This window comes from Lipomyces tetrasporus, assembly GCF_029532465.1.
Source record: "Lipomyces tetrasporus strain NRRL Y-64009 chromosome Unknown POJ06scaffold_4, whole genome shotgun sequence".
Classification (NCBI taxonomy): Eukaryota; Fungi; Ascomycota; class Lipomycetes; order Lipomycetales; family Lipomycetaceae; genus Lipomyces; species Lipomyces tetrasporus.
The window spans coordinates 1,800,900-1,822,521 of record NW_026611599.1 but is presented as its reverse complement, the minus strand read 5'-3'; the positions used below and the strand labels follow the sequence as shown (position 1 = coordinate 1,822,521).

The window sequence follows — 21,622 nt, the reverse complement described above, 5'->3', positions numbered from 1 at the left end:
CACTGTTAGATATACGGTGCAAGTCAGAAGTGAGCTGGGAAGCTGCGCGTATGGATATGAATGAGGACCGAAAGGTAATAATACTCCATTAGACGGAGCATGAATTTTCGTGCCAGTTTGTAAGTCACTGATATTTTGGCCCAAATCCAGAAGTATTGATCGTGAAGCCTGTCTCGATCAAGCAGCTTACTGACGAATAACAGCCAAGTATTCCGTCACCAGAGACATAAATTCCACCGTCTGTTCCAAACTCGTAGACTTGGAGGACATGCTTCCATCAGACGCCGGAGAAGATTGTCACGTTACCGTCAGAGGAATCAATAGCTCAAAGAGAAATTGGAGCCGTCCACTCGTCTAACATCATCAGAAGGTCTGATTTTCCGAACTTTTGTGCCAGATTCTCCCAACGTAAAGGCGTTTTGGAGAACAGCCGTCCCAATCGCACAACTTCAATGATCCAACCTAGCCAGTAACATAATCACTATCTGCGTCCATAAGGTCCAAAGGCAAAACTTGGCCGTATATTTTCGCTAACTAGGAGGACAAAAAACTAAACAGACAGTAAAGTAATAACGCGTCAGATAAGCCGGTCGAGGGCTAGGTCCCAATGGCGCCCTGCATCGAGCTAGGCCTGAATAGGAGTCGACTTACGTTGTCAAATTACGTGTCCGACTAACACAAGTGCAAAAGGTTTCCTAAAAGCCACAAATTTTATATAATATGGGATGTCAAGCCTGATTTAGCCTCGGCGCTCTGCCTTATTTATATCCGATTCTTAGCCTTTGATCGGAAAGGCAATCAGCAAAACAAGACGACATGAAAACCATCGGTATCATCAACGGTAGCTTTCGCAATGATGGCAATACCGCTGGACTTACATCCTGGGTGGTCTCCCGTTTCGATCATACATTGAAGAACACTAACGACGTCCGCATCTTAGTGCTAGACTCTACAACGGCACCCCTGCCCCTTGGGCCAGTGACAGACGCAACGATGCCAGCTCTCGTCTCTGCTGAAGATATCAAACATGGGAAAGGCTACGCCTCTACGAAGACGCAGCAATGGAGCCAGATCATTTCCTCTCTATCGTTCGTACTTGTCGTCACTCCTCAGTACAATCACGGGTATCCAGGAGCACTCAAGGAAGCCTTCGATCACCTGTACCATGAATGGAAGGGTTTGCCATTCGCGATTTTTACTTTGGGGGGACATGGAGGTGGAAGGTGCAGAGCGCAGTTGCAGCAAGTGCTGGAGGAAGGTCTGAAGATGAAGGCGGTCAGTGTGGGTAAAGTGGAGATTGCACTTCCTCGCGAGTTCATCCTTGGAACGGCTAGGGTCAGAGACGCTTCGGCAGAGTTTCTACTGGACTACGAGAAGGTCGTGGACGATGCTTGTGTGAAAATTATTGCGGCCATAAATCCCTCGGAAGAATTGGACTCCGCCACCACAATTTCTCCGTGAAATATGCACAGATATTTTGCTATACTCTCTCACCGATTTTTGTCACGTGTGAAGTCCACATCTTCGCCCTCGGGTACTTTTTAATGACAACTGTACTAACTTGGCATGTAATGCGACCGACGACAAATCGATTTTATAGATAATACACTACGTTTGCATCAAATAGCTATATCTACTGGACTTGGTAAATAGATTACGTACATGCTCTCTGCTAATGAGTATGCCTAGCTAGCTAGGAGACGGTATCGCCTATGATATCGGGAGCATGGCCACTGGACAGTCGATAAACTACAAACTCTTGTCTTTTAAACGAATTACATCTACTCCTCCATTCATTACCTATCCAATACGACGAACGTGTATTGTTTATGTCAAAACCTAGGTTTGCCGAGTATGACGAGAGCCGACCCAATATAAGATAACCATGACCGCGTGTATCACGCGCGGCCTTGTGTTGGGACGACTCGCGCGAGCCTAAATCGCGATCCTCCTGCCACCATCGCTTTTCCCTTTCTTAAATCCTGACGAATTATTCATTTATAGTCCAATCCGTGAGGAATATGTAGTTGTGCAACTGAGTAGTTTTTATTTCTTTCTCACATTCCTGGCATTTTTATCTCGAGATAAAGTGCCTTCGGTTCTAGTGGAGACGCGTCAGGCTTGTTCACCGCAATACAATTGGCCCTTGCAGTCTAAAGACCCACTGGCGCAGTATTCTCTCCTCCGCAGAGAAAGCTGATACGAATTCATTATTTATAGCAATGCGATTGTGACATGCCATTCTGCGTTCGCCCACCGATCACCTCGCCCATGCCGGGCTCGACGTCATCCATCCCTGTTGGTAATGTACCATCAAGTCCATTACCAAGCTCACAACAATCATCTGAGTCCGACGGTCTGCAGAATTTGGACATGTATAATGTTCAGCCGACGTCGCACAAACGGAAAAGAGAGAATCATGATGAGAGACGGAAAAGGCGAGCCACTGGTCCAGTCATAATTATGCTCTCTGACGACGAAGGCGAGGGCCCATTGGTACTGGATACACATAAGAACCTGCAAGAAGAGAACGACCCAGGTCGGTTCAATTGGACTCCGAAGAGTAATGACTCTCCTGTCCACGAGGAGCCAGTCTCCGTTTCGTCATCACCAACAACTACTCCAATCGCCTTGTCGCAGACTGCTGCCCTCGCCACGAACGACCGAGACAGTCTTCTCTCTACAGATGCAGTTCCTGATGAGGACAATATTAATTCATTCATTTCACTCATCTCAATTCCGGCTGATCAAGAGCAAGAATCTGTTCCAGCCACCTCCTTGCCTACGCCCGAGGCAGAAATGCCTGATCCGCGTGCAAAGCTTGAAAGCGAGGTCTTAGCTATGTTTCCTGAAATATGTCGTGATGTAAGTAGTTTGACTACGTTATTCTGTTCAGTGGAGCATCTAACATAGACCGGTCAAATAGTTTCTTCAGAAGCAAGTTAGTGCAGTAGCACCTGATTTCGGTCCGAATAAATTACAAGAAATAGTTCTAGGCATTCTAGAAAACCCAAAGTACCCTCGTCGCGAAAACAAGACATCCTCTGCTACAATCTCAGCCGATGCAGAGAGAAGGGCCGGCGATGCCTCAGACGCCGAATACTTGATCGCCGTCAAATCGGCTTTGAGGCACGAATTTCGGACACTGCCTGTGAGAGCGATTGATGAAGTTTTGCACCAGAACAAGTTGTCCCTCAGTAAAGCGTACGGTGCATTGGATAAAGTTGCTCGATACTTCATGGGTGAGAGGAGTACACTGTCGTCGAAGCCCAGATTTCAACCTCTCCGCGCTCCGAGATCCGCGAAGGCAGAGATGGACTTTTTGCTGGGTCTCAAGCTTGGACAGCAGGCCATCCAAGATCTGGATGCTGTAAAGGAGCAATTACGCGTTGAAAGGCTAAAAGAGGCTGAAAACAAGGATAAGCAGTTTGCAGTTCAATTGGCCGAGAAAGAAGCAGAAGAATTGGGAATGACGATGACTTGGTAAGTATCTTGCTTTGCAAGCTTTTGGAAACCGTTGTAATAACTATTAAAAACTGTAGTGGTTGCTGCTTCGGAGATTATGCTGATTTCGAGATGTCGCAATGCTCTGATGGTCACCTATTCTGTCAGGCTTGCATTCAGAGACAAATTGAGGTAATATAAATTATCTTTGGCAAGAGCGTCGGAGAAGAGGAGTTGACTGTCAAAATAGAATATTATCGGTCTGAAGCAATACAAACTGAAATGCATTGAAGTTGGCGGCTGTGAAGGGGTATTTGTTAAAAGCGAGATCAGAAGATTTGTCCCAGATAAGTTGCTTGAGATTTTGGACAAGAATCAGCAACAGGCCGAGTTACTTGAGGTAATTAAGTGTCTTTGTTTCGAGTTATTTTGACCAATGTCGCCTGATATTTTGATAGTCTGGCCTAAAGATTGATCACTGTCCACTTTGTGATTTTGCCATTTGCATCGAAAACGAAGACGAAAAGGAATTTCGATGTCAGAATCATGAGTGTATGGCTGTCACATGCCGAAATTGTCGAAAGAAGTCGCATATTCCACAGTCCTGCGAAGAGTACGAACGTGATCTGGCAAAGGAGGACGGCTTAACCGCGCGTCATCAGGTAGAAGAAGCCATGACACAGGCCCTATTACGAGAATGTAGTAAATGCCGCCAAAGATTCATTAAAGAGGACGGCTGCAACAAGATGACTTGTTCAAATTGCCGTAATATCATGTGCTATGTTTGCAATAAAGCCATTACTGGATATGAGCATTTCGGTCAAGGATGTCCTCTTTATGACGATACCAGGAAAAGACATCAACAAGAAATATCGCGTGCAGAGGCAGCCGCGAAGCAGCAAGTTCTGGAAGACAACCGGAATATATATGAGGAAGATATCGTTGTTCCTGAAGGTCCGCCTCGTCAGGGAACGCAATATAATACATTAGACCGCCCGATGCAAGCAAGGAATGGGCTTGCAGTGATTCGCCCCGCGCAAGCAGATGTTCGAGCAAGGAGAGATGTTGAAGAGAGGCAAGGCCAATTGACTGGGCAGAGGAGGGCATGTGGCTACGACGGAGACTATCGTAGAGACAATGAAGAACCTAACGTTTATGATGAAGACGATCTAGGAATTCCGTTGGGACGAAGACTTTATAATGGCCAAAGAGGCGCCCGTCGGTCAGTCCCTGCAGCTCGCCGACGGCCTTATCCATGGTGATCCCTCTGGGCTTGCGATAGATTGCGTTTGTTGCATGATAGACGTCGGTGTTTGGATTTTGTAAGGTTTCGCCAGCTGGAGGGTTTTGGATTCTGGTAGAAAGATTGGTTGACTGTTCAAATTGCATTTCAATCTACTTCCTTATAGGAATAGCCAATAGGCACACGTTCTCAGACGAAATAGCCTCATCCACGTATCGAATCAGTCTTACTTGAAAACCTTTGTTCTCCAAATTAAGAACCCGACCATAGTCAAGCATCGATCGGACTTTAATGCCAATTTCTTCACGCCTGGCAATAGGAATTCGCGATATATGAGTCTGGCCGTCTTGATCACAGTCGTTATCCGACTCGTCATGCTCACCATCGTATCCGTCGTCATCGTTTAGCTGACCTCGCTCGCTCTTGGTTTCGACCGTTTTGCCCGAATTAGACGTATTACGATGCTTAGGTCGTCTTCCACAAACCGCCCATGAGCTCATTTTAGACAGAATCTCAAATCCACGAGGATCAATCTCTGCATATTTTGTAAGATACTGCAATGGATAGCTTGAATAGCTGCACCGATGTCTGCAGCAAAGTGCAATCATAATGCCAGCCAAATCCATCGTCGCATATTCAGCGCAATCTTTCTCGGACTCTATGTAATTCATTACACATTGAATAGTCAAATCTGTAGCCGCGCCGCACAAGTGTTTTGATATGGCAACGACGCCGCCCTTGCCGTCACTTCGCTTCTTTAACTGCCTGTCTTCTTCCTTGCGGAGATCTAAATCCTTAATATCCGTTTTAATCCGGTGAACTATTGGCGGAGTAGGATATTTGGAACCTAAGTCTTCCGAATCTTTGATTATTTTGCTATCTAGCTTCATTCGCATGCCGGAGCGGTCAATTAACAGAAATGAAGGGGCATGTGTTGGTGCGTTATTGTATCTATGGAGGAGAGCCTGATGGAGATACTGCCAGTTTGTCAACTTCAGCTACAATGCAGCATTAATAGGTCACAATATCACATACGCGTGAGAGTTCGCCACGTCCGGCACCGAATTCTACAAAACAATTCTCACTTAGGAGGAGCCCCACGTTCCCGAGTGTTGCTATCAGTGACCCTTGCTGGATTGCGTGCTTTTTGTTCGAAAGTTCACCTAATCGCCTCTCTAATCCTTCATGTTTCAGTTCTCGTAACGGAATGTCAGAATACCTCGTTCCTTGAATTTCATTTTCATAAAATTTTTCCACAAACTCGACCCATTTTTTGTATTCTTGAAACGTTATTGGTGCATCTCGTGTAACTGACCGAGACTTGTCGGGCTGGGGCCGAAGCAGATTAATGTCGGGAACGAACCAAGCCCCGCGAACCACTTCCTTGGTAGCCTGACAGCGTTTAACATGTCGCTGGAGGTCACGGAGCCAGATTGAATGGCCTGGCTCTAACGGGCAGCTAATACGAGCTAATTTGCGTGTGGAAGACGGCAGATCATCTGGCAGCTCGACGGTCTACGAGTCTGTTAGCCTCGACACTACTATTCAGGCTTGTCAATAATGTCTCTTATAAGCTCTCAGCATACCCCTAAATGTTGAGCACAGAACCGCTCAGTTGCCCTACGAGTCATGTTGCATCTCCGAAACCTCTTGTGCGGCAGTAGATATTCGCACTGTAAGCGTGCCGGGTTGTTAGGTTTGAGGCTACATTTCCCAAATTTTCTCCGTCTTGACGCTGGAGAAATGTCTGTCTGAACAGTGCCGTTTTGGATTGTCATTCTTGCGTGTGGTGTGGGATAACTGGTGTATGGCTCGTAGATGACTACAATTTCTCGTGCGGCTCGGGATTTTGCTGCAGGTAACAGCACGAGTTTGGACTGGCTTCTAACCTCTAACCAAGGTAATTTATCAGTACCAGTACGGCAACCGCAACTCTAGGACGCGATTTAACGCACAGAATATGTCACTGTCGGTATATCTCAGTGATTTCCCACCAACCAAAAGATAAATACAAAAATAGGCACCAGCCATACTCAGGGAAGATATTACTATACACGATTTTTACAATGCATAAAAGTACTCCGACCGCGTCCTGCCGTATTAAAACTACTCAAATTTGCCGTTCTGCTCCTCTGGATGCCTCTCATCCTCTGAGGTCACGCGCCGTCGTACAGCTCTTGAAGATTCACTTGATCCAGCCGTCTCCGATAGTTGTAGTCGAACGGCTTCTTCCACCAAATGCCTAATACCTTCCTCCGGATTATCTGATCGGAGCAACTCTTCTATTTTTTTCCTTCGTTCCTCAATCTGTTCATTGTCCAAATCTTCCATGTCTGACACACTCTCAAATGCCAGTCGAACGCTTGCGCCCTCTGGAATAGCATCCCTCAGCTCGTCCTCTAATCCTTTGGCGGCGAATGCACCAGTTTCCAAGCCCCTTAAGTACTCAACGACACCCTCCAGTGACTCGCCATCTTCCTCGATCTCCTTCTCAAACTTCTCTCGAGCTGTGTAACCCTCCGAATTCTTATGAGTCCAATCAGCACCCAACTCTTCAACTAGTACCTTGGCCGCCTCCACTGTCTCAACAACGAACAACGGCGTCTCGCTGTCTTCGTCTGTAATATTAACATCACCACCTTCTGAAACTAAATACCGTAGCAGATCGATATGCGAATATGATGCTGCAGCGTGTAGTGGTGTATATCCGTGCGGATCACGATCATTCGGCGTGTGTGCCTGGGTCGCCAAAAGTGTCCGTACGACTGGTATGTTATTGTCTGATGCTGCTATCCACAGATTGGCCATTGCTACCTACGCATATGTGGCAATGCAACGCAGATCGACGAATGAAAAATTGTACGTTGTCGAATTTAGGACGTTCGATGGGTTAGGTGAATCTTTTAAGCCGCACCATACTATGGAGCCAGCTGCAGCCAGATTAGCAACTTTGCTGATCTAGTGTAACGTAACTGATTACTTAAATTTGTGTCAGCGGCGGATAACATGTGATTACTAACCAACGACCAATGTCTGTCAGTTAGTATGTAGAGTATAAGGATGAATTTGCAACGAAAGATTCTACCTGCCGAATTAGGCAGCTCGTCGCCGCTGCGACTTCACAACGATTCTCGTGCACTTGATCGGGTACTCCCGATTCCAGGATTGCAATCCCAGCAGTATAGTCATATCCGCAGCGGATCTCAGCGCATTTACAAGGATGCTATCAGAAATGGTATACAGCGCAGATCATATCCAGGCTATAGTGCACCCAATCATATTTCGACTGGAATATTTGTTACAACAGAGGAGCAGAAGCAGGTTTGGACAATGACGGAGGATAGCAGCACATCGGAAAAATCGGATAGCTGCTTGGATCAGGTGCTGGCGAGGAAGCCTTATTGTCGCTTGTCAACTGGTGGTCAGGATAGCTTGCGAACCCCCCGTATTGAATCCAATAAATCTGCGATTGACTTCAGCGATACCCCGGAGACTATTATCTCTAGAATTGCAAACTCTCGACCAATTCAGTCTTTTTATCAAGAGAGTCTCAAATATTCTGGCGGGATTTCAAGGTCGAAACTCAGTAGTCGCCGTGGCGTGCGACGAACATTTCCTGGATACGTGATTCCTCCCAGGGTAATGTCCCGTGAACCTTCACGCCAGCGAGCACCTCGACTATCAAATTTGCCTTCTTTCTCGATTCTGTCTCCTATTCAAAGTGATATATACTTATCCAACGATGACGGCACTGAAGATGAAGATGAAGACTTACGTGAAGATGATTTCGCAGATCAAATAACAGGAATGCCCGTTGACATCCTTCAAATACATTCATCTGGAGATAGGATTGTCGAGGAATGCCTACCAGATGCGTCATTTCGAGACGATTCTGCGATTGCACGGGAAGACGACAACTTTGAAAACGGGTCTGAGATATTTGTGAAATTCGAAAGAAGTCTAGCGTATACGAGGGGCACAGACATTTCCGTAGAAAATTCGGAAGAAGACAGCACTGTCTATGGCATAGAATCGGCTGTCGCCATTGCAGAGGATCCATCTGATGAAGACTCTGGGCGCTCGGATGAGGAAGTCATCAATACGAATCTTAGTATTACTTTTAGCATGCGACATGCCCAAACAAACTCGGCGCGTAGTGATCATATCTCAGGTAAGCACGGGAAGAAAAGGCGAGTTGATACCGAATGGGAGGTGTCTGAAGATAATAAGAAACTGAAGATAATTTTGTACCCACTATAGGATTGGGATAGTACGTAACGAAAGTGTACAATTCATATAATATCTGTCACCTGTGAAGTGTTTCTGAGTCCAAGCCGACGACAAATTTACAGAGCACTACTTCACTTGTATATTAGTGCAAATCTCAAGGAGCTACTCATATCGCCTATTTATATTAGTGTATTCTAGTACCATAGGCGGCAATAACAGTGCAGCGGGTATCACAGCGGAGCGCGATCTAAGTCCACTCGAATGAAAGCTAACCCTACATGACTTGAATCACAGCTCTCGTCGCCAAATACGAGCCAAACTGCCAGATGTGATTCGTGAGCGATTTATCAAGTAGTCGTGTTGCACCTCAGATGATGGACGTCTTATGGATATTACTCCACTCAGCAACCACAGACAGCTCGCATCGTGCTTTCCAAGTGCCGGTTGGGGACCGTCTACTGCCACAGGTCCGCGTCGTCTGTATAATTGTTCAATGTCATTCTCTGGCGCGGTGGATGGTCCCAAACATATATTTTCCCGAATTTTACTGACAGCTCTCTTAGTCCCATTGTAAAGTCGAGAACCTATTGTGGGCTTCAAATCGCTTGCAAAATTAATACCGTCACCGCTAATGTTTAGACCAACGCCATCAATGTCCGAAAAAACGCCTTCATTTCCACTGTCATCATCGTCGCTATAATACTCGCTGTTGTCTCCATGTCGGTTAATATACTTGAGAAGAGCATTGCGCAGTGCTCGCGGATCCAACCGATAGTAGCTCCTAGGCCCAGACAAAGGCGAGTCCGCTCCGCCTCTATGCAGACCCAAATTATCTTCCAAATCTCGCAAGTCGTCGCGCAAATTCAAACCCTGCTTAAGATCATTGGTCTCTGGTTTCGATGGTATTTCGCGCCGGTATAGGTCAGTAAAACGCAGAGGGTTCGAATTCGGGCTAGTCGGGGATTATAACATTAGTAGACTTCAGTTTGATTAATTCTATTACTCACTCTCGTGACATAATAACATTAATAATATACTTCTATTTGCTGTTAGGGAACCGGGCGGTATGCGACTTAGCGACCGAAGATAGGGTTAAGGACTTACAGAACCAATAATAATGGAACTCTTTATATTGGTTGCGCCACATTATGCGCCACACATAGCCACACATATGCCCAAATAATTTTCCTTCACTTTCCTCGACGCGTCTCGTTACCACTCTTTGATCGTCCACAGACTAACAACTGATCGATTCCATTATATTACATCACGATGAATTTTGGCGGCCAGACTCCTACTATTGTTGTTCTTAAGGAAGGAACTGATACCTCCCAGGGACGTGGTCAGATTATCAGCAATATCAATGCCTGCTTGGCCATTCAGGATACAATTCGACCCACCTTGGGCCCATTGGGATCTGATATTCTGGTATGCCGCCAATTGATTAGTATATGGTAAATAATGTGATTAATTAACAGCGTAACTATGTAGATTGTTGGATCTAGAGGTGAGACGACTATATCAAACGACGGGTAAGTTGGGAATAACGCGCGTCGTGCGAACGAATATCGCGACTTACAAATACTCTATTACAGAGCAACGATTCTGAAGCTTTTGGACGTCGTTCACCCAGCGGCTAAGGTTCTTGTCGATATTTCCCGCTCTCAGGATGCCGAAGTCGGCGATGGTACCACCAGTGTGACAATCCTCGCTGGCGAGCTTTTGCGTGAGAGCAAGGCTTTTGTAGAGGAGGGCGTTTCAACACACATCGTCACAAAGGGCTACCGAAAAGCTGCTCAACTGGCAGTTAACAAGATCAAAGAGTTGGCTGTGCACATTGATCGTTCGAACGAGATGTGGGTAGCATACATGTGATCTCACAATATCGAGGATTTGCTAACGGATGAATAGTGAGTTTCGATCATTACTGGAGAAATGCGCCGCTACTGCCATGTCATCGAAGTTGATTCACCAAAATTCAGACATGTTCACCAAGATGGCTGTCGATGCTGTTCTCACGTTGGATCAGGATGATTTAGATGAGAGCTTAATTGGCGTCAAGAAAGTTCCTGGCGGTGGTCTTGAAGACTCCTTCCTCGTATCTGGGGTCGCATTCAAGAAGACCTTCTCATATGCTGGCTTTGAGCAGCAGCCCAAGTCCTTCACCGACCCGGCCATTGTCTGCTTGAATGTGGAGTTGGAACTCAAGGCTGAAAAAGATAACGCAGAAGTCCGAGTCGAACAGGTTTCAGAGTACCAAGCCATTGTGGATGCAGAATGGAAGATAATCTACGACAAGCTGGAGGCAATTTACAACACCGGAGCGAAGATCGTTCTATCGAAATTGCCAATTGGTGACTTGGCGACGCAGTACTTCGCTGATAGAGATATATTTTGTGCTGGCCGAGTAAGCTCTGACGATATGGAGCGTGTCGTGCAGGCAGTCGGTGGAAGCATTCAGTCGACTTGCTCGGATATCAAGCCAGAATATCTTGGTACTTGCGAAAAATTTGAGGAACGTCAGATCGGAGGTGAACGATACAATCTGTTCACAGGATGTCCAAAGGCCAAAACTTGCACATTGATTCTTAGAGGTGGTGCAGAGCAGTTCATCGAGGAGGTTGATCGATCTCTACATGACGCGATTATGATCGTCAAGCGGTCAGTCAAGAATAATGCCATCGTTGCTGGCGGCGGTGCGCTGGAAATGGAGGTGTCCAAGTATCTACGTGACTACTCACGCACGATTGCTGGCAAGCAGCAACTGGTTGTGGCGGCATTCGCCAAGGCCCTCGAGGTTATTCCACGACAGCTGTGCGATAATGCCGGTTTTGATGCTACCGATCTGCTCAACCGTTTGCGAATGCGTCATGCACGAGGAGAAATATGGGCGGGTGTCGATTTCGATTCAGAGGATATTTCCAACAATTTGGAGAAGTTCGTGTGGGAGCCTGCTCTAGTGAAGATTAACGCCATTCAGTCTGCCGCGGAAGCTGCATGCTTAATTTTGTCAGTCGACGAGACAGTTAAGGTATGTGATTATCCTGATCCTGGACCGGCCTATTGTGATAAGAGCCTAACTTTAAGTAGAATGAGGAAAGCTCGCAGCCTGCCGGCCCACCGCGTGGACGGGGTAGAGGCCTTCCCCGACGATAAATGGGAGACCTTTTTACATGAAATTCTTGTATTATTTAGAAAATTTCATTTTTTTGTAATTGTTGATATAGCGTACATTTACTTTCTGTGTACTCCTGCATAATAGTCGATGAGTAAATCCATGGCTGGCTTTCTTGACATAAAATTTTTACATAAATTTCCACCTCAGCGTGAATAGGACCAATCAACTGCCGCAGCAGCGGCTTCAGGGTCAGAGTGTTGCTGTCGATAGTGACAACGACTGATGTTTCACAATGCAGTCTCGGCTATAGTTAGTCATAACATGGGGATTCAGAAGACAGATTGAACTAGGTCACAACTGTTCTAATTAATGTAAAGGCCGAAAGTTATACACAAGAAATATATAGAAATCAGGACGGGATTCAGCCCAAGCAGGCGAGAACCAAGCCGCTTGGTCCACGTTCCTGGGACGCCTTTCTCAACAAGGTAAGGAAGTGCCAGTGGCAAGCGGAAGTTAAGAGGGTATTTATTGATGCAATGACGCTAACCAAAATCAGATTCTTAGTACACACGAAACCCTTCGTCTACTGCCACTAACCATATCAGATTCGAGTCGTAAGTCGTAACACGGTAACAGATTACGATTTTTTTTCACACATGCGAGCACGTTACTTGGTACGGCACTTAACCTATGGCCGAGTAGCGCGCGTGGAGTCTTGTATCCAAGCCGGCATCGGATCTCGGCGTTGTCAAAACGTTGGGTCTGGTGCCGTCTAATACTTGACCCGTCGACTTTCTCACATCGATTTCTCGGGTCAGGCTGTTGTAGGGCCCAGACGGGCATAAGCCCATAAAGGCTCGTTTCTTCAGCAACCAGCAGTTACCGACACACGCCTTTATATCTCACGTCACTCTAGATCTTTATATTTCACTGTACAGATCATATCTATTGCATGCAATTGGTAGTGTAACAATGGTATGTGCCTGCATAACGTGTACCGCGTGGACAGTTCGCAGATCTCTAAGCTCTTTGTAGCTTCTCAAATGACTTGTGATCTGACTAACATGCGTAACATCCATTATAGCTCAGGACAGCTGTCCTGGCCCTATCTCGCGGTACGAAATATGCAAATGATTTGACTCCAGCGCACGAGCTATATCGGTTATTTCAGCGTTACGCTGTCACTGTTGTTCGTTCGCCGCAGTCTTTTATCCTTTGGTCTGCAATTGTTGCGCTCGCATTGTCGTACCCGGTATTGTATGCAGTGGCGAGTGGTACCCTCTCTGGATCTTCAGAATATCGGGCACCGTCTATTTCGTGGCTCTCGTGCGGTTCAACTGTCGTGTCCTTTGTTAAAGATCTCTCCGGCGTAACCGCAGACATCGCTGTCAAGCAAGCATGGATTCGAGGTAGCAACGATGCGGCACTGGAGAGAGATGTCTTTGATCTGGCATGGGAAGTCCAAGGACGATTAACAGAAGGGATTCCTAAGAATGAGAGTGTATTGGTGTCGCCCACCATTTATTGGGATCATACAATGGAGAAATTCGAGGCTGATCGGGATCATCTGTCCACTATCAATCTTCATGCTGTCGTCGGTGGTGACAATCGAATAGAGGATGACTATATACCTCCGCAATCAGTACTGGCAGGTCTGCATTTCAATAACGGAAGGCTTGTTTCCAGCGATGCGTTGGTAATTTCATTATTCTATAGGCCCGTGTTGTCGACTTTCAACGTGTCAGAAATATGGGACCGCAACCTGAAGGAATTACAAGTCGCAAGTTCAGATGGCACAATTCCGGACTGCGATATCGTAAGCAGCGAGCGTCAAAATAGTCGGATAGAATATCTGCACCGTTTAAGTCCGTTGTCACACCGTGGCAACACCATACTGCTGCTAAGTTATTTCTTGACGTTGTTCTATATAATATCTTCGCTGCAACGGATTCATGCCATACGGTCGCGTGCCGGTCTGTTCATAGCTTTCTCTGTGGAGGTAAGTCATGCTGTTTTGTCGGTGCTATGACGTTGCTAAGTCGTTGTAGATGGCGTTGTCAATGATTGGCACGTCGACAATCATATATTTCTTAGGCATGGACTTATCAATGATTCCGAAGCATGCGTTTCCATTCATATTCGTTGTGCTCAGTACAGAAAATATGTTTCGCCTTGTCAACGCGTTGTCGTACACGAAGCCAGAACAACCGGCAACGGTCCGAATTGGCACGGCCTTAGGGAAGGTCGGGTTCTTATCGACGGCTACTACAGGTTCCAACATTTGCTTATTTCTGATCGCGATATGTGTTTCCGGATCACCAATACGACAGTTCTGTATGTTTGCAGTAATTGCCACAATTATAGACTATTTTCTCCATATGACGTATTTTCTGGCAGTACTGTCCATTGATGTTCGTCGATTAGAATTAGAGGACCTGATACAGACGAGCCTAGGAGCGACCAATGAAGCTGATGATTCAGATGAGGATGAATTGATGTCGAACGACGGCTCATCGTGGAATCCATTCCCGAAGATTTTATCGTACTTTTGGCATGGGAGTGTGCCGACCACGACTACGGCAGGCACAGCGATGACTATTTGCTTTCTTGTGGCGATGCAGCTTCATTACATGCGAGACACGGATTATTTCTCGGTGCTAATGAATATGCTTTGCATCCATCCGTTCACGGATATCTCATCCGTGGGCAAAAATTCGACGTTCGTCGCTAGCGTTGTTTCTCAACAAAAACAGAGTCACCATTGGTTTCGCGTCCATGAATATTTTGTTGGCGAGAATGTATTGGCGACTCTTGTTCCACAGCGAAGTTCATTCGCCGTAATGTTCTTCGAGCCCGATTACTTCACGTTAAAGACCGCTCTGCGATCAGACAGCGTAATAGGCACCCTACCCTTCCCATCAGCTGGATACGTCACACAGTTCATTATTGTTATTATGCTCGCATTAGCCACCACCGCATATTTGTTGAAGTTCATGCTTCGTGAGGTACGAGACGAGCATGTTGCCGATCCGCGTTTCACATCGGGTCCTGTATTTGCAACGAAGGATTTATCGGGATTTCATAGCTTGGATGTGGTCAAGCTTGCGACGTCAGCCAACGGTGTTGTGGCATCGGTGGGATTAGACCACAAGATTCTGCTATGGCAAGTCAACTCACGACGGCGGCAGAAGCCAAGCAAGGTTTCTCCTTCGGCAGACTCGTGGCCGGTGACATCGGTCGCGTTGGACACGGATGGAAAATTTCTCGCAATTTGCGCAAAGTCAGGAATAGTTCATTGCTGGAGCGTCGCGACGTCTCGGTTCGTGTGGTCGGTTGAATTGTCAGGACTAGTCAACTCAGCGCCGGCAACAATATTGTTTCTAACCGAGAAAGTACCGGGTATGGTCACTCGTGTGAACCTCGTGATTGTTGGCATAAACGGGATACTGTACCAGGTGGCCACGGATTCGGGCGGCATCGTGTTCGAGCACAAAATTTCAGACGGGCCTCTAGTTTCTGCCGAGAAGCTCTTCACACCGCGACTTCCCAAGCGAATAGTGTCAGCCGCGAAGGATGGAGCTGTGATAATTACGATGCTAGTGCGGACAACTTGGGTGACACAGGTATTGGAGCTTCGCCCGAGTGTGATTGGCGCGATGGACCAGCAGAATAACGGGCAGACGTTTACCCCGTCAGAGATGCCGAGCGGTCTGGCTTCCTCCAATGAAAGTGCCACTATTATCGCTCTTCCACAAGTCGGTATGGTGTTGCGCGCGCGAGGTATTATGGTCGAACTGATAGATGTGCAAACTGGTACCATAGTCAAAGTATTCCAGGTCGCTACTTATCGACGAGGCACCCTGCGGGCGTTTCACGACCATCCACAGCATTGCCCATTCTGCGGTTGCTCTACGATAGCGTCTCTGTGCATTCTGTACTGCGAGCGGGAGTCGGGCATGCTGATCATGCATTCATTTATCAACAGCAACCGTGCACGACGAAATATCTGCTTGCGTGTCGAGCGGGATCTTCGAGAACGGCGATGCATCGGTTTCGAGGGCGTGTTAGAGCGCCAGCATTGGCTGGATGACGTCTCAGGGTGGGAAGTGACGGACATTAATGTAATCATGGGTATCCGACGGAAAGGCGGCATCAGCGTTGACAGTTCTACTGGAGGGTATGCAGATGGATTGCGGTATCGTGGAGGGAACGGGGTTGGCAATGGTTGGTCTTCATACATGTATGATAAGCATCGCGCGACAGTTGAAGAGCAGTGGGAAGGATGGACTATGAGCATGGACGGCACGGTTGCCACTTACGAGCTACGGCCGGAAGAAGAATTCCGGGAACCGCGATCAAGGAAGCGACATATTAGGCATTCATCATCTGATGATGAGTATGATGCAGATACAAGTTCAACACAGTCCATTGGACGGCGGAAAAGGTATCATCGCCATGGCAACCACCTTCCCCACCGAGACGAACAGGACCTACTGGTATCTCACATTGGTCCAGTCGCCAAACTTGGTCATCGATCGACAGTCGTCGGATTTGGCAATACAGTGAAAGTGCTGTACTTCGGATCGGAAGAGATTATTAGTCCGAACGACGCAGATGTAGACGATGAAGAAGTTGGACTGGCGTACGTGAGTAGACGACGTCGAGCCGGACGACGGTCAGACAGTCGGGGCAGCGTCGAGTCAGTAGGAAGCAGTCCCGGACCACCATCGCCAGGCCGAGGGCTAATGATGGGCGGAGGGTTAATGGGCGGAGTATTAGCCAGGAGGGGTGGATTGATGAGCGGAGGCGCAGCGAGATACCGTACGGGATAAAAATTTGGGATTAACAATGTCTTGTAACATATGAACGTATTGGTTTCGTTATTATAAGATATGACATGTATCAGTCTAACAGTGACGCTTCTCGCACAAGCTCATCCGGACTAAACCTCCACATCCGTTTGAACTGTTTACTGTGATTCCGCAATTGTTCCAATTTCGCAAACTCAAGCTGCCTCAGTGTTCTTTGTCGAGAGTCTCTGCTATACTTTCTGGCATTTTCCAATTGCTTGTTCAATAAGGTGAGCGATTCTTTTCCGAGTTGTAGAAACGTAGTATCCGCAGCCGCGACCTGCCCAGTCAACTCGTTCATCCACTTTTCATCCAGATCAGCGTACGCCGAATACGAGACTGCAACTCTGGCTTCCATAATCCGATCGAGCATGAGCTGTCTGTCTATCCTCAGTCTATTCAAAAACCTCGCCAAGGCATAATTGTGCATGAACGGTTTCTGGAAAATCGGCAGGCTGAACGCGTTCTGGTAAAAAGACAGCCGCGGCATCTTGACATGATATGCCTTGTACCGTCTTCTCCGCTCAAGCAGATGCTGCTCCCGTTTAAGGTGAAACTGCCACGCAATCTCGCGGACACGGTCGTCTGGTAGTCCTGGAATCCGGAACCGCACGCCGGGTGCCCACATGCGGATGTAGGTTTCCTTGCGCTGGCGGGCCTTGTACGCGGCATCTGCTTCTGGCGTGCGCGGCGGATTGCGCCGGTACGAGAAGCTGTGGTAGGCGGCTCGGTCTTGTGCTTGCGCAATGTGTCGGCGCACGGCAGCGAGTGCGTTCGGGTCGTACTTGCGAGCCGCCAGGCGGAGGGTCTGTTCGCGGGCGTATGTGTCGGCGAGCAGCGCCTTGCATTTCGCAAGCGAGATGCGGCGGCGATTCCTGCGAAATCCTCGACGAATTGTTCGTTTGAGAAAGAGTGCGTCTGAGTGGGTTATTGGTGCTGTCAAGGGCTGATCGGTGGTTGGCAAGATGATTTTCGCGTCTTTGATGAGGTCGTTGGCGTGGTGCAGAAGCGCGCGGTAGAGGTGGAGAACTGGATTGCGGTGGGACGCTAGTTGTGAGAAGGAGACCATTGTAACTGAGTAGTGGGGTTTGCTATCGTAGCGAGAAAGTGGATAGCATCTTGTGATGTTGAGTAAGTGTTGGTGGAGGAGGTAGGTTCCGAAACTATTTGACGGTCGGTCGGTCAGCGCAATGACATCATCACGACCAACGTTTCAGGTACTGGATACTATTGAACAATTACGTAGTATATACAAAGTATGCAATGCATTGCATACGGACGTTACGTAGTATTACAGTATAATGCATAGGTGAGCGATTCTACAGGCGTGACAATTGACAAGTCCACAAGTATTTGGTAGATTTAGGTTCTTAGATCGCACCATTGTCGCTTACAAGATACGATTGTGCGGAATGATGTAGCTCATTCTATTAGCAAGGCATATATACAGAAGTTATAATCAAGGTGAATAATTATCCACAATACCAGATATGTACACGACATAGCCAAACCATGTCCCAGGTCTATCTCCGACTACTCTAAGATCGCATAACCGCCTGCGCAGCCTCGTCTTGCATTTTCGACAACTTGCCGAGATACTCTTTATTAATCTTCTCGATCTGGGATTCCAGCTTCGTGGTCATGTCTTTGCTGTATGACGCCTGCTTCATCAGTTTGACCGCAGCCATAGCCTTTGCACGTTCGTGATGGACAGACCTGGTATGGACGGATTTTTGCGCCGACTCGATCAATGCCTTTATGGACTTGACCGTTGCCTCCCGAGATTCACGTGTCGGTGGGGGAACAGGGATTAGGAGCGTCTGCGGATTAGACGGATCGATCTGAGGATTCATGTTCAAATTCGCGGCTAAAATTCCGGCAGATACAGCTTTGACGGTCTTCAAAAACCTATTAGCCGGGGTCCAAACTCCTCCGTGGCAAACTGCAGCAACCAAATCGAGCAACTCACCTCGGGATCATAAACAGACACAACAATATGCCGTCCGCCGCGCATGCTGACCTGTCCCAGCTTGTCGAGCACGATTTTCTGCTTGCCAACCTGTACCTTCAAACTACTCAACGTCCTCAAATCCGCTTTGCCCATCCTAACTTCCTGAACCTGGGATTTCAAGTGGGCGAGGATTTCGTCGCATGAGGACTTGAATGATTGCGGGTCATAAATTGCCACTTCGATGTCTTGTTCTGGGACTTCTTTGGCCGACGATGGATTTTTGACGGCTTTTTTCTTTTGCGCGATTGGCGTTATGCTGAACTGGCGGAGGGCAGAAATGTAGACTCTTTTATAATGGCTAGTTAGCCGGTTTATTAATCATTTGTACATATTACAAAAGAACTCACTGCTCTCGAACGCTCGTCCGCATATAACCAGTTACTCGCCCAGAGGATACCGTTCCGACCACCACCCGCCCACCAAGCGCAGAACGGACCCCACTAACAGCAGCTCTAACACTCATTGTATACAATCTTCTATGCTACTTACGGCGCTGCTCCTGCAAATCTTAGACACGGTGGACGCTGTCGTCGATCCGACAATCTGGAGCGTTGCTGCCGAAATTTGCCCGAGCCGCGCAGTGCTAAGGGTCCCGCAGTTCTAGACACAGCATTTGGGTTAGGGATAAGATTCCAGCGGGGAAGACAAGGCGGCAAGTCAGCTGTTGGTTATTAACTTCTTCGCGACACGGTGCTTGGTATTGCGGACGGAGTTTGCAGATATTATTGGTAAAGCAATCGCCGGATATCTGAGTACATCCATCGGCCGGTATATTCTTATCCTACAAACACCGCGGTCGGTAGGTCAAGCAGCTATTTGTTTTAGCTAGAATGGCAGGCGTCGACTTTTGACATTGGAGAGATACATTGGATAAAGTGTTAGCACGCCCAGTATCTTGCGGGAACAGGGCCAAGGGCAGCATATGTGTAACGACGACGTCCTGGGGATGGGCAAGACTAATTGTCAAGTTATGACCTGGCGAGTACACTAACGGGTCAGGTTGACAATGCAATCGTGCATTGTGTCCAGGCACGATATGTGACAAAATAATATTAGGCCATGGCAGTCGAGGAGCTCGCTTGGCAGTAATGCAGCTGACATCAGTGACCGCGTACCACAATTTGCACGCGCACTAAGGGAAAGACTGGCAAACTTGGGTAGATCTAAACGCTCAGCCACCATGCGAAGTTGGCGGATCCCAAATTTGACAATAGTCAGCAAGTTCGCAGGAAGTACACTCAGGTACAGTGGGAAAGAGCGAGGACGGCGCATGGCGGGGACTTACTACGTGCAAACGATTGTCATGAGGCCGGCCCAAGGCCTTGCGAGACGTATTGTTCACACGAAAATAGTTGTGGCTGCCCACAAAGTTGGTTCTCGTAGTACGACGATGCCGCTCACTGTTGACTGAGTGGTGATCGTGCTCACTATCACCAAAATTGGGATCAACGGTCTTGCAGATCCCGTCGTCGTGAAGGATGAAATGACCATGAAGCAGATTAGAAATAATGTCAACAATATTTCGACGTACACTTCCGATCTGCGTAAAAGAATGAAGTAGATTACCAAACTCTGTCGATTTTCATCTCCGCAATTGTTATATGCATTGATGGCGGCAGCTCGCAGGCAACTCAATCAACATGGCTAGGCTCTTCATTCCCGTGAACTGATTCTTTTACTAAATTAATATGACGTTCAATGCGTTGCCTTCATGGTTTGGGAATGTTTCCTGCTGATGGACAACAACGAGCGATCCCCGCTTTTTGCAGGCCTAGTCTTGCTTGATAGGACACTCGGAGCGCTACCGCGGATTTTTCTCTCGTCGTGTCTGTCGACTAAGCAACTTCGACCCTGCCGGTTGGAGCAGCAAAAGCATCAGCAGTTTTTTGTGTCTGAGGTTTAAGTTTGTACCGATGGGCACGTATGCACACGTGCTGCAGTTTGGGTGAAACCTTGTATTGCATTTTGTGATCTGTGCCTGTGTTTGGCCTTTGAGTTTCATGCTTCAGAAGCGTGCATTAGGGCGAAACGCAGTCACGGTAGCGAGCGCTCGGTGGCGGGAGATTTCTTTTCTCGCCAAAACCCGCCGCAATCCGCGCGTCGATGAGTTGGCCCGGGCACCTCCATCTATGCGAAATTCACGACCGTTCGCGCGCTGACTCGTAACGTCAACAAGGTGACTCTGATCGTAAGTGTAGAGGACAGGACCGAGTGGCAAATCTGCAGCACGCTTCATTGCGGGTGAGGTGAGTGACCGTTGCAAGATCGGATCATCTAATGGGGCGGAAAGTTCCGGCCGGCGCGCGCCTCAATCAGCGAACACAGTCTTTTGATCCGCTCTCGTCGGATGCTGTCGGCATCGGGGTTTTGCTTTCATTGCTTGGGCGCGCATTATAGCTATTGTTTTGGCGGAAGCGTGCGGTGTTCCGCTTGATGGGTGTAATTCGTGAATGTTCGAACCAACCAGCGGTGTTCTTCGTTGTTAATCCTCCCCCACCCCCCGGCATGGGCCACTGGGCTTTGCAAGGTTTGTCTCGCGTTCGTTCGAGCTTGTAGCTGTGCGTGCGCCATTCTAACGGTCGTCCAAAAGAGCAATGGCCGTTAGTCCTTGTCACGGGCCAATGAAGCCGCCCACTGACCATGTTACCTTGGTTGGTTAACCCATATATCTACGTCAAAAACTCTCCCCGGGCAATCACGTTTATCTACGGTGCGAAAGTACGACC

At 47.7% G+C, this 21,622-nt stretch overlaps 10 protein-coding genes across 10 annotated transcripts; 5 read left to right on the top strand and 5 right to left on the bottom strand.

Annotated features, from left to right (window-relative positions):
• Window positions 1–578: 578 nt before the first annotated feature.
• On the top strand, window positions 579–1,739 carry POJ06DRAFT_98960 (flavoprotein-like protein). Its single transcript, XM_056191875.1, has one exon. The coding sequence runs from the start codon at window positions 817–819 to the stop codon at window positions 1,459–1,461; it is 645 nt and encodes a 214-aa protein (XP_056045022.1). The 5' UTR covers window positions 579–816; the 3' UTR covers window positions 1,462–1,739.
• Window positions 1,740–2,059: 320 nt separating this feature from the next.
• Window positions 2,060–4,773, top strand: POJ06DRAFT_98941 (uncharacterized protein). Its single transcript, XM_056191874.1, has 5 exons — window positions 2,060–2,865; window positions 2,927–3,483; window positions 3,543–3,636; window positions 3,695–3,844; window positions 3,903–4,773. The coding sequence occupies exons 1-5, from the start codon at window positions 2,236–2,238 to the stop codon at window positions 4,704–4,706; spliced, it is 2,235 nt and encodes a 744-aa protein (XP_056045021.1). The 5' UTR covers window positions 2,060–2,235; the 3' UTR covers window positions 4,707–4,773.
• A 66-nt stretch (window positions 4,774–4,839) lies between these two features.
• On the bottom strand, window positions 4,840–6,318 carry POJ06DRAFT_281286 (methyltransferase TRM13-domain-containing protein; the record flags this gene model as incomplete). Its single annotated transcript, XM_056189938.1, has 3 exons — window positions 4,840–5,664; window positions 5,723–6,202; window positions 6,274–6,318. The coding sequence occupies 3 exons, from the start codon at window positions 6,316–6,318 to the stop codon at window positions 4,840–4,842; spliced, it is 1,350 nt and encodes a 449-aa protein (XP_056045020.1).
• Window positions 6,319–6,528: 210 nt separating this feature from the next.
• POJ06DRAFT_251864 (ankyrin repeat-containing domain protein) lies at window positions 6,529–7,564 on the bottom strand. Its single transcript, XM_056187457.1, has one exon. It carries the CDS (start codon window positions 7,493–7,495, stop codon window positions 6,794–6,796), a length of 702 nt encoding a protein of 233 aa, XP_056045019.1. The 5' UTR covers window positions 7,496–7,564; the 3' UTR covers window positions 6,529–6,793.
• A 102-nt stretch (window positions 7,565–7,666) lies between these two features.
• On the top strand, window positions 7,667–8,991 carry POJ06DRAFT_251863 (uncharacterized protein). The gene has a single exon (XM_056187456.1). It carries the CDS (start codon window positions 7,748–7,750, stop codon window positions 8,945–8,947), a length of 1,200 nt encoding a protein of 399 aa, XP_056045018.1. The 5' UTR covers window positions 7,667–7,747; the 3' UTR covers window positions 8,948–8,991.
• Window positions 8,992–9,988, bottom strand: POJ06DRAFT_251861 (uncharacterized protein). Its single transcript, XM_056187455.1, has 2 exons — window positions 9,925–9,988; window positions 8,992–9,869 (listed from the first exon to the last, which is right to left on the bottom strand). Exons 1-2 carry the CDS (start codon window positions 9,933–9,935, stop codon window positions 9,206–9,208), a joined length of 675 nt encoding a protein of 224 aa, XP_056045017.1. The 5' UTR covers window positions 9,936–9,988; the 3' UTR covers window positions 8,992–9,205.
• A 132-nt stretch (window positions 9,989–10,120) lies between these two features.
• POJ06DRAFT_251860 (chaperonin Cpn60/TCP-1 family) lies at window positions 10,121–12,206 on the top strand. The gene is made up of 5 exons (XM_056187454.1): window positions 10,121–10,345; window positions 10,409–10,449; window positions 10,513–10,773; window positions 10,829–11,948; window positions 12,008–12,206. The coding sequence occupies exons 1-5, from the start codon at window positions 10,190–10,192 to the stop codon at window positions 12,071–12,073; spliced, it is 1,644 nt and encodes a 547-aa protein (XP_056045016.1). The 5' UTR covers window positions 10,121–10,189; the 3' UTR covers window positions 12,074–12,206.
• An 801-nt stretch (window positions 12,207–13,007) lies between these two features.
• Window positions 13,008–16,902, top strand: POJ06DRAFT_290004 (sterol-sensing domain of SREBP cleavage-activation-domain-containing protein; the record flags this gene model as incomplete). Its single annotated transcript, XM_056190326.1, has 3 exons — window positions 13,008–13,010; window positions 13,120–14,034; window positions 14,084–16,902. The coding sequence occupies 3 exons, from the start codon at window positions 13,008–13,010 to the stop codon at window positions 16,865–16,867; spliced, it is 3,702 nt and encodes a 1,233-aa protein (XP_056045015.1). The 3' UTR covers window positions 16,868–16,902.
• POJ06DRAFT_98882 (uncharacterized protein) lies at window positions 16,542–18,189 on the bottom strand. Its single transcript, XM_056191873.1, has one exon. The coding sequence runs from the start codon at window positions 17,952–17,954 to the stop codon at window positions 16,938–16,940; it is 1,017 nt and encodes a 338-aa protein (XP_056045014.1). The 5' UTR covers window positions 17,955–18,189; the 3' UTR covers window positions 16,542–16,937.
• A 234-nt stretch (window positions 18,190–18,423) lies between these two features.
• On the bottom strand, window positions 18,424–19,359 carry POJ06DRAFT_267713 (ribosome recycling factor-domain-containing protein; the record flags this gene model as incomplete). Its single annotated transcript, XM_056189258.1, has 3 exons — window positions 18,424–18,783; window positions 18,855–19,182; window positions 19,244–19,359. The coding sequence occupies 3 exons, from the start codon at window positions 19,357–19,359 to the stop codon at window positions 18,424–18,426; spliced, it is 804 nt and encodes a 267-aa protein (XP_056045013.1).
• Window positions 19,360–21,622: the final 2,263 nt, after the last annotated feature.